The 11769-nt window shown below is 37.4% G+C and overlaps 1 protein-coding gene across 1 annotated transcript in view; it reads left to right on the top strand.

Annotated features, from left to right (window-relative positions):
• CEP78 (centrosomal protein 78kDa) overlaps positions 1–11769 on the top strand; it is a gene marked incomplete at its 5' end in the record, with an annotated part of 34157 nt that overhangs the window by 321 nt on the left and 22067 nt on the right. The window contains 7 exons of the mRNA XM_006769027.2: positions 3206–3378; positions 3473–3545; positions 4377–4480; positions 6314–6488; positions 8582–8695; positions 10533–10597; positions 10978–11089. Of these exons, the coding sequence (XP_006769090.1) occupies positions 3206–3378; positions 3473–3545; positions 4377–4480; positions 6314–6488; positions 8582–8695; positions 10533–10597; positions 10978–11089 (816 nt within the window). The remainder of the gene's footprint in view (positions 1–3205; positions 3379–3472; positions 3546–4376; positions 4481–6313; positions 6489–8581; positions 8696–10532; positions 10598–10977; positions 11090–11769) is intronic.

Raw genomic sequence — 11769 nt, forward strand, 5'->3', positions numbered from 1 at the left:
GTATCCGATTTCGCCGATGTGCTGGCTGCACCAGTGACTGGCCGGTCCGGAAAGTGTAGTGTGTTAGTCACCGGTGCCTGACAAGGCCCCTGACGTGTTAAGGCCTCCAGGTCTTTTTTCTTATCTGTAACCTGGGCTTAACACCCTCTATATCAGCGGTTCTCAACCTGTGGGTCGCAACCCCTTTGGGGGTCGAACGACCCTTTCACAGGGGTCGCCTAGACCATCGGAAAACATATATATATAATTACATATTGTTTTTGTGATTAATCACGATGCTTTAATTATGTTCAATTTGTAACAAAATATATCCTGCATATCAGATGTTTACATTACGATTCATAACAGTAGCAAAATTACAGTTATGAAGTAGCAACGAAAATAATTTTATGGTTGGGGGTCACCACAACATGAGGAACTGTATTAAAGGGTCGCGGCATTAGGAAGGTTGAGAACCACTGCTCTATATGGTGATGGCAAGAATCCCCGGAGTTAACGGTTATAGGGCACTTAGCACAGTTTGGGACATCAGTAAGCATCCTACAGATGTTACCTAGTTTATGCAGTGGCTTCGCCTAGTACAGAACACAGCAATTAGGAATTTTGTGCATCCCAGCCTTTTGCTGCATTTCAAGACAGGGCTCTCTTTTGGGGATAAAGAAGCGGGGGGAGTGTTGTTTTAATAGTAGCATCATATAGTGGACAGAGCATAGGTGTGAATGCAGCCTAGGGTTTAAATTCCAGGGTTTACACTGTGTGTGAGCTGGGCAGGTTATTTTTGAACTGCAGGACAATTGTAAATTGACATGAAAACCCACTCTCTCCATGGGTTCTTGGAATTAGCAGGTTAGGATCCTGGCACTTGCAGGAGCTCAGTCAGCTCGGAGCCCTGGGGGAGGCTGCAGTGAGCCCAAGCACAGCAGTCAGTACCCTGAAAGAAGTGAGTTCTGGTGCTGCAGTGTGCAAATACTGGAAGGGAAGGTCCAAGGAAGGCTCCTTGGAGGAGGCATCCTTTCTAAGAATGTGCAGAAGTGACTCAGAGGGCAGGAAGGGGCAGCTGTGTCAAAGTTTGAGAAATATAAGACTATGTGGGCAAACTAAGGTGCGGGACTAGAACTCCAGGTTTGAGAAAGAAGTGAATTGAGACTAGAATCCTGGTGGGGGGCAAATAGGGAGGGGCCTTTTCCTCCTTACAGAAGGCAGCTGATTGGGAGGAAGGGGAATTGTAATCTAAGGGCCCAAATTAAGATATAAAGGAGGAGGACTGGGTTACAGAGACCAAAGAGACAGAATGGGTATGGCCTGGTGACCAGTTAAAAGAGGGAAGGCAGCAAATCTGGGAGACAGTCTAAAGCAACACTTTTCTGCCCCATCGACATGATGGCTCAGTGGTTGAGCGTTGACCTATGAACCAGGAGACCTATGAACCAGGAGGTTACGGCTGGATTCCTGCCAGGGCACATGCCAGGGTTGTGGGCTCCATCCCCAGTGTGGGGTGTGCAGGAGGCAGCCAATCAATGATTCTCTCTCATCATTGATGTTTCTCTCTCTCCCTCTCCCTTCCTCACTGAAATCAATAAAAATAAAAATAAAGCAGCGCTTTCCTGTGATAGACAGAGAGAGCACCATAGGAAGGGATTGAGGGTGGGGAAAGGATCTTCATCTTTGATGTTTAAGAGGGGCCTTTGGAGCATCCACACCTGTTTGATGGGTGTTTGAAGGCATGGGAGAAACTGAGGTTACCACAAAGAAGATCCCAAACATCGTAGGCCCAAAAAATGTTTTTTAAATAGACACACTTGAATATGTTTATTAACTGAGAAAGTAGCCAACAGAGAGGGAGGAAGGGTGTGAAGATCTAGAAGAGGAAATGGTTATTGATTGATTGATTTTTTTTTAAAAACCTGAACATTTGTCCTGTGCCAGGCCCTTTTCTAGGCTCTGGGATTCACACCATGCTGCCCAGCTGGCATGGCTCAGAGTTGGCCTATGAACCTGGAGGTCACAGTTCGATTCCTGATCAGGGCATATGCCCAGGTTGTGGGCGCGATCCCCCAATGCGGGGCATGGAGGCAGCCAATCAGTGATTCTCTGTCACCTTTGATGTTTCTATCTTTCTCCCTCTCCCTTCCTCTCTGAAATCAATAAAAATTTATTTTATAAAATAAAATGAAAAGATACGTTTAAAATAATGCCTATAATGGTTAATGCCCACAGGATTAGTGCATGTTGGTTTGTACAGCTTGTGTTCTGCACAGAAGTTTGAAATCTGAGCTGTGCTCTGCCAGAGCCTAGATGGCTCTGAGGATGGGGTCCTTTTTCTTATCTGAAGTAGGTACCTCTTTCTAATCCTTTCCTTTATCTAACTGGCCCTTCAGCAGTGGGGTGCTTTTTTCTACCCTTCAGAGGCACCTGTTCCATTGGTATCCCTGATCATCATCTGTGGGATTAAAACCGTACTCTCTCCCAGACCTACTTCGGCCAGCCTCTCTATTTTAATTTCTCTCTCTTCCCCCACTTGCACCCTAGCCTTTTTTGTCAGTACCTGGCAGATGCTGGCTTGGAAGTCTTTGCCTATGTGCTCCCTCTATAGTTAATGCACCTCCCACTTGACTCTGTGTACTCATTCTCATCTTTCTAGATCAGAAATTTTAACCTTTTTCATCTCGTAGCACACATAAACTAATTACTAAAATTCTTTGGTACATCAAAAAGTATATTTTTTGCCAATCTGACAGAAATAGATATGATTTTTATTCATTCACACTGGATGGCTATTATGTTGGCTGAGTTTTTTGTTTGTTTGCTTACATAGTTTATGTTTTTATATCGTATGTGGTTGAAGTTTTGAGTTTACATGTGTCCCTCCTTAAAGAGGGCTTTAAGGGTAGACGTCATTTCTATGCCTTAGCACAGAGGAGATGCTTTTTATTTTTTTAATACTCACCGGAGAGTTGTGTTTTTTTTGTTTTGTTTTTTATTGATTTCAAAGAGAGAGGAGGGGGGTCCGAGGGAGAGAGAAAGAGAGAAGAGGAGAAAAGAGAAGAGGAGAGAAACATCATCAGTTGCCTCCTGTATTTGCTCCAACCAGGGATCAAACCCAAAACCTAGGTATGTGCCCTGACTGGGAATCAAACCTGCGACCTTTTGAATAATGATAAAATGTATGGTTGAAATCACTAACTTTATAATCCTTTTGCTTTAGGTTCTGATAGAAATAAAGTTTGCAGAAGTCGAGTTCCTGCAATAAGAAACAAGGATGTGACCTTCCAGCTATGCAAAGCTCTTAAATGCTGTTTAAGTGCATCAAATGCTCTCAAGAACTTGGAACTAAATGGACTAGTTCTGAGAGAGAGAGATTTAACTATTTTAACAAAGGTAAGCCTTCTCCATTGTGTCCTGAGAACATTTAATAGTTGCTTTTGAGGGAAACTGAACCAATAAATTTTTTAACTTTTTCTCCCCATTAAAGGGATTGAATAAATCAGCTACTTTGGTGCAACTGTCTCTTGCAAATTGTCCGATTGGAGATGGAGGTTTAGAAAGTGAGTCTTAATCTTACTTAAGTCTCTTCTCATCAGATTAGTTTTATGATTCCCTACATGCCATGTTAATTCCTATCTGGATCTTTTCTTGGTGCTGCTTCTATCTGAATTGTTTCTTGTGCCTGCTCAAACCTTGGTCCAATATCACTTGTACATGAAAGCTCACCATGTGCAATACTTTCTGAATTAATTTTACTTAAGGTTGTGTTAAGCCACAGCTACACAAATACGTAATATCTTGTATTTACTGTTTGTTTTTTATGTTTGTTCATCTCTAAGAAATATTATGGGAGGGGAAATAGCAAAATATAAAGAGAAAAAAATCAGTATTATTTTTCAATCGTCAGAACACCTATATGCAACCATAATTACAATGCACTATGGTGTGTGCTAAAATAGGAAATATATGCAAAATACTATGAGGGGTAAGAAGCCTGCATTTCAATTTATAATTTACATTTAAATTGTTGATTGATAATCGAGATGAAGTTATAGGAAATGAAAATAGGAAGACTTATGCTTTTTAGCTTTCCTATGTCTCAAAAGCTTGATAGTACTTTACTGAGAGGTTAGGAATAAAGTTTGCAAAGTTTAGAGTCCAGTTTTAGCATCTAAGTAGAATTAAACTTGTTATAAACTGGAATAATGCTTTGTTACTGCCATGTTTCAGAATGCACCAATCCATATCTGTTCTCTGCAAAAATTGTAGATGATGGTTTTTAGAGTACAGCTATAAACCTCCAGTAGACTCAGGAAAAGTGAGTAAATCAAGATTGACCAGACTCTATAGGCTCTTTATCTTACCGCATATGGTTTTTTTCCCCTGTTTAGTTGTTTGTCAAGGTATAAAGAACTCTGTCACTCTTAAGACAGTAAACTTCACTGGGTGTAATCTGACGTGGCAGGGAGCAGTTCACATGGCCAAGATCTTAAAGGTGATTTTGTTTACATTTTCATGAAAACATACTATGTGATTGAAGCGCATTACTATTTTGATGCAATATGGCAGTTATTTTCATCTTTTGATACATGTGATAATTATATTTTAGTTTTGTTGGAAGAATATGACCAGTTTTTAGTTTAGGGTTCTACCATTTAGTAAAAATGGTCCACTTAATCTGAGAAATCAGAGATTGAATGTAAAAACATAAACAATGCTTTTATGTATTTTTACTTATTGAAAACATTTATTGTGATACTATGAAAAAAGTTCAAATGACTTAAATGAAAAAAATAAAATATTTACTGTTAACTGCTGTAATTTATAAACTAAGAAAAATCACTATTTTAGCATTTTGTAAATATCGTTTTTAAAATAATGCTTTAACAACTGTACAGTGGTTATACCTACTATATTTAGGCCTAAAATTACTTACTGATACTTTAACTTAAAGCCTTTTTTATAGTTTGATGGTGTAAGTCAGGGATAGGTAGACAATGTCTGGTGAGCCAAATTCAGCCCCTCACCTTTTTTTTGAAAGGTTTTTCTGGAACACCTTTGTTAACATAGTAAGTATGACTATTTTCACCCTGTACATCGAGTTGAGTAGTTGCAGCAGAAACTGTATGGCCCACAAAGCTGAAAGTTTTACCTTTGGGCCTATACAGAGCAAGTCCATTGACCCCCAAGAAAACAGTTAAGAGCAAGGATTCTAAAAGCAAATGGCCTGTGTTCAGATTCCAGCTCTCCCATTTCATAAACTCTGTGCCTTATTATGTGGGTTAAATGAACTAATTTTGTATAAAATAGTGCCTGGCATGTAATAAGCACTATAAAAATGTTTGCTGTTATTTCCACTGTTGCTTTAATAAGTTATTGTTAATAGAAAAACAACACTAATATTTTCCTTTTATAGTGTCATAAGAACTTTCTTGTTTAAGAATGTAATGAGATATTTGCTCTTATTTTTAAGTTTTTTAGAGAAAGGGGGAGGGAGGGAAAGAAACATCAATGTGAGAGAGGAACATTGATCGGCTGCCTTCTATACATGCCCCAACTAGGACTGAACCCCAAACCTAGGTATGTGCTCTGGCCAGGAATCAAACTATCACCTTTTGGTGTATGGGATAACACTGCAACCAACTGAGCCACTCTGGTCAGGGCAGATTTTTTTCTTTTATTGTCAGTTTTTCCTGTTGCCAAAATTTATTTTATAAATATAGAGAATTGAATATGCCTTTCTTAGAATACCTGTGGTTAAAAATCAAACCATCAGTTTTGTAAGGCATGTCAGACTGGCTTTGCATACACAGTTGGTTTGCATATCCTAAGTAGTATTGGAACCTCTGTATTTATTTTTGTATCATTTAAGAAAGTTGTGTAGTACATAATGTACATAAAATATATGCACAGAATTTCGTGTATATAGTTTACTAATAAATAAGGTACATGTTTTTAAAATGTGGGACGCCCAGTCAAGCATTTGGAGACCTCTGAAGAACAGAATTTAGAGCCTCAACAATGCTAGAATTTAGAATCTATTTCCTGACTTGGCAGATAAAGAAAATAAAACTCATAGAATGTAATTGAGTTGTCAATATATATCTAATCAACAACAGGCCATCCAAAGCTGAAGTCTTATAACTGGCAGACTAGAATCTGGGTCACTGGGCCCCTAAACCACAATTGAGTAAACTCTTCAGTTGACTCTCCTGGCATATATACTGGGTGTGTGTGTGTGAATCTCAAACATAATAAGCCATACTCACTATGCATATCCGGTTCCCATATTCAAATGACTTACTTTCATCTTATTAAACCTTTCAAGTATCAGACCATGAGAAGACATGAAGAAACCTGGGCTGAGAGTCTTCGTTACCGGAGACCTGATCTTGACTGTATGGCTGGCTTGAGGCGCGTCACTTTGAATCGCAACATGCTCATTGGTGACTTGGGTGCAAGTGCTTTTGCAGAAACTCTTACTGAGGATTTATGGCTTAGAGGTAAATTCTAAAATTGAAAATACTAAATTTTATAATATTAAATTAGTTTTTGGCATAATATCATCGTATTTTTTAAAGCCTCATTTTTTCCTAAATTTTTTATTGTGCTTTTAAACTTTTCTTAAGAGTTGCATATATATATTGTTTAACTATCCATAATCTTAATAATTCCCAGGCATAATCACTGTTCATTTTGATATATGCACTTTCAGTCTATTTTTTTTATAAATATATTTGTACACTTAGAGATTACAAAAATGGGATTGTAGTGTACTTACTATTCATATCCCTACTTTTTTTTTTTCAGAGAGAGATAAAAACATCAATGATGAGAGAGAAACATTGATCGGCTGCCTCCTGCACCTCCCCCCCTCCCGCCCAGAATCGAACTGTGACCTCCTGGTTCATAGGTCGACACTCAACCACTGAGCCACACCAGCTAGGCCATATTCCTGCTTTTTTCACTTAATGGAATGTTATGTAGTACTCCATTATATTGCTGTGCAATAGTTTAATCAATTATTTGCAATTAGATTTAGACAGTTTGTGCTTTTTTCTGTTGGTAACAGTGTGTATAGTGAGCATTTTGTATGTACATCTCTGTGTCCATCAGGATTACTTCTGTAGAATATGTTACTAAAAGTGGAATGAGCAAGTGTGACATATTTTTAAGACTGGATATATGTTGCCAAATTGCCTGCCAGAAATACTGTACCAATTTATAATCTACACTAACAGTGTATGTGAGACCTGCACCCTCACGATCACTGGCTTGTTTCGATTAAATGCAAGTTGGGTTATTTCAAATTTTGTATGAACATCTTAACAAGTCAGTAAATTTACATCTGCCACATTATTTTTAGTGGCTGTTGAGAGTTCCATAATATGAATATGCTATACTTAGCTTCTTCATTCTTGTTAGATATATAAGTTATTTCCAGTTTTTCACTATAATAACACTGTGATACACATCCTTGCCTACATCTCTGATTATTGTTTATGGTTAAATTCTTAGAAAAAGAATATTTCTGGGTCAAGAGTATGCACATTTTAAAGGCTTTTGCTATATGGTTTTGGCCTAATCTGATAAGAAAACAGTCACATTTGATTGTCTTAATTTGTATTCATTTGATTTACTGGCTTTTTTTTTTTTTAATCAGTTTGGCTAGTTGGATAATTATATCCTGTGTCCATTCTGTGGTAAGAGTTTGTGAGTGTTACGTCATATTCTCTTAGATCCATATATCTGACTTCTTATATCTGTACCATGAGGTTTTGAAAGACTCCAGCTATTTTAATGTAATGGTATATTAACACTTACAGTGGTATAAAAACTCTTTTTTTAAAGACTCACATAGTTTCCTCTTATGTATACTTATATCAGTGCTTTTGTGATGATCCCTTTGGTTTAGATGAGTAGGTTGTACAACCTCAGAACTAATGGTATTCATGGTCATTTGTTCTTTTCTTTGTCTGACCTTTTACCAAGAGAGAGTTCTTGAGTATCATTCTTTCATGGTGGGTTTTTGGCATATTTAACATGTATTTTATTATGTACTCACACATTCTTTGGATTTGTCATTATTTGCATACTCTTAGACTTCTTTTGTCTTTTTTATTGTAAATCTAACGTTACCACATTTTTTTCTATTTTCCCCTTTTAACTAGTGTCAAGAGTAAATTGGAGCTCAGGATCATGATCAAAAGAATGTACTGCAATTGCTGAGCCCACTCAGTTTTTGCCTATGAGGTTTACACTGCCATTAGCATCCTTGCTAATTAAAAACTGATTCTTTTGTGATATTTTTCACTCATAGATTATATAGAATTATTCTTCAACTCTAATTAAAAATATGCTAGATGATTTATTGGTACTAAAGGTAGGATAATCTTGCCATATCCAAGAAGAGTTTTTTTTATTGGATTTTGTATTATGTATGCATATACTTTAAAAAAACTTTTTTTCAGTGCCTAATATTAAAACCCTGCCATGACTAGACTTGTACAGGAATTTTCCACACATGAATAAGTGAGAGTTGTCTGTGTTAAATCTATACAGAATTGGCAAGTGACTTTTTGTCTTTCATCAATAGCACTTGACCTGCAGCAGTGTGGCCTCACCAATGAAGGAGCAAAAACTTTACTAAAGGCCCTTGAAAACAATAGAACTCTCGTCATTCTGGATATAAGAAGAAATCCACTTGTTGGTATGTCTCCCCATTTTTTTAATGGTTAACAAATAACAGAACAAAAATTATTTGTGTATTGACAATTTTTAAAACCTAATGTGTTTACTTTCCTAATCTTATACTTTTGTAGCATAAAGTCTTATCCTCATGGAACTTATATTCTAGTGGAGGAGTTCAGATAGAAATGAGTAAACAGATAAGTAGTATCATTTTATATGATAAGAAATACAAAGATGCCTTGCGGTAAGGAGACTGAAGGAGGCGTGTAGGACTATATTAGATAGGTTTCTCAGGGGGCAGCTTTACTAGAGAAGTGACATTCGAGTGGAAGAGACCTGAGTGAAGAGAGGGGCAAGCCATGGAAGATCTGGGGAAGCACATGCCAGGACAGGAGAGCAATGAGTGTGCAGGCACATAGGTGGCAGGGTGGATGGAGTATTTAAGGAAAAACAAGGAAGCCAACGTGGCCAGAGCACTGAGTGAGGAAGAACATGGTATGCTATGAGGTCAGGGAGCTACCCAGGGACCTGATTTTGTAAGGTCTTAAAGGTCAGAGGAAGGACATGTCTTGCTCTAAATGAGCAAAGGATTTTGAGCTGGAAAAAGGCATCATCTGGGAAGTGTTTCAATAAGATGACCCTGGTGTGGAGACTAGACTTGTGGGGGGATAAAGAAGCAAACAGGGCCCCAGCTGGTTTGGCTCAGTGGATAGAGCATTGGCCTGTGGACTGAAGGGTCCCAGATTCGATTCCAGTCAAGGGCACATGCCTGGGTTGTGGGCTCGATCCTCAGTAGGGAGCATGCAGGAGGCAGCCGATCAATGATTCTCATCATTGATGTTTCTAGCTCTCCCTCTCCTTTCCTCTCTGAAATCAATAAAAATATATTTTTTTAAAAAAGAAGCAGAAGCAGCAAACAGAGACCAGTTTGAAGACTATCACAATGGTCCAAATAAGAGATGGCTATGGCTTACCTTAGGGTGGCAAGTTGCAGCTGGTGAAAGTGGTTGAGTTCAGATTGTGTTTTGAGGGTGTAGCTAAAAAGACTTGCAGTTAGATCAGGAATGGTATATGAAGGAAATAGCAGTAAAGAAACAAGTCCACCTAGCTGGTTTGGCTCAATGGATAGAACATCAGCCTGAGGACAGAAGGGTCCTGGGTTCGATTCTGGCTGCAGGCTTGATCCCCACCCCAGTAGGAGCATGTGCAGGAGGCAACCAATCTCTCACATCGATGTTTCTCTCTCTGTCTCTCCTCCTCCCTCCCAATCTCTTTAAAAATCAATGGAAAAATATCCACGGGTGAAGATTAGCCAAAAAATAAATAAAATACAAATGGGTATTGAATTTTGTCAATGCATTCCCTGCTTAAACAAACAAAAAAACCCCCAAAGTGTTTAGACTTGATCTTTGCTGCTGCCAAAATAATAGCCATTGGGGGAGGGGAGAGCAATGTGTAAGGCGGCATACTTTCATCTTAGGTTTTTTTGTTGTTTTTTAAATTTATCTTTATTATTGAAAGTATTACAGATATATCCTTTTCCCCCCCCCATTGACCTCCCTCCACTATGTTCCCACCTCTCACCCCCAGGTCTTCACACTAATGTCTGTGTCCATGGATTATGCATATATGCATATAAGTTCTTTGGTTACTCTCTCCCCATCCACACCAACCCTCATCTTAGGTTTTTGAGAAGAAATTAGAATATCAAAAATGGGAATAGGTACACAATTACATTATGAGGATTTCATATTTAATTTTATAGGAAAAGCAATAATTGGTTTTCTTTTGTTTATAAATGAGAATAGCCACTCATTGAAAAACAGTTACTATAATTCCAATTTATTTTACTTTAGATCATTCTGTGATGAAAGCAATTATCAAAAAAGTTCTCCAAAATGGAAGCAGTGCCAACTCAGAGGTATAGTATGTTTCACTTCTCTAGGAAGAATTTCTCTTTCATTGATTTTTTTTCTTTTTCTAATAAAATAAAATTACCAAGGTCATTTTTGCCATCTTAAATTAAGTTTTTAGTCAAATGAAATGGCTTTCAGTTTTTTAAAATATTGTGTGATTATTTAATTTGGGGTACCAGAAATACAGATTGTAAACCTTTTCTTAACATAAAATATCTTAAAATTCCCAATTAAGATATACTTTCCAATTAAGAAAGTAAAATAAATTTTTTATGTTTATAATCTGTCAATTTCCTAGAAAAAGGTTTGTGGTGACTTGAATTATATACCAAACGCTCATAAATTACCTTTATCTGAAATGGATTATTTATTATTCCTCTTCCAGTATCAGTGGATAACTCCTCCATCAGTGAAGGAACCATTGAAAACTGCTAAACAGAAAAAAAAAACTATAATTCTGGGAAGTGGTAGAAAAGGAAAAGCTACTATTAGAATTGGTAACTCTTCACTCTTTAATGCTATTAAAAGTTATACCCTTTATGTGTTCTGGTGTGCTAAAACTGAAGACTCTTCTCATTGTATGGTTTTTATGGTAACAAACAGTATTAACTACATACATATTAGGATGACTAATTGTTCTGATACAGATTATGAGAATTTGTAGAATGTAGAAATAAATAATTTCAGAATGAGATGCTAATATTTTCTTTTTTTTTAATTAACCAATTTTCTTGTTTGGGTTTCATAAAAAGTTTATTATTTTGAATGTTTTCTAGATGTAGAATTGCTGGGTCATAAGGCAGTTCCATTTTTTAATTTTGAGGGGAACCTCCATACTGTTTTCCATAGTGGCTGCACCAATCTGCATTCTCACCAGCAGTACACAAGGGTACCCTTCTCTCCACATTCTCACCAACACTTGTTGTTTGTTGATTCATTGATGATAGCCATTCTGACAGGTGTGAATTGATAGCTCATTGTGGTTTGAATTTGCATGTCTCTGATTAGGGAAGTTGACCATCCTTTCATATATCTACTGGCCGTTCCTCTTTGGAGAAATGTCTATTTGGGTCCTTTGCCCATTTTTAAAAATTAAATATGGTTTGAGTTGTATGAGTTCTTTATAAATTTTGGGTATTAACCCCTTATCAGATGTATCATCAGCAAATATGTTCTT

The sequence above is a fragment of the Myotis davidii genome, unplaced genomic scaffold (assembly GCF_000327345.1).
Source record: "Myotis davidii unplaced genomic scaffold, ASM32734v1 scaffold98, whole genome shotgun sequence".
Lineage (NCBI taxonomy): Eukaryota > Metazoa > Chordata > Mammalia > Chiroptera > Vespertilionidae > Myotis > Myotis davidii.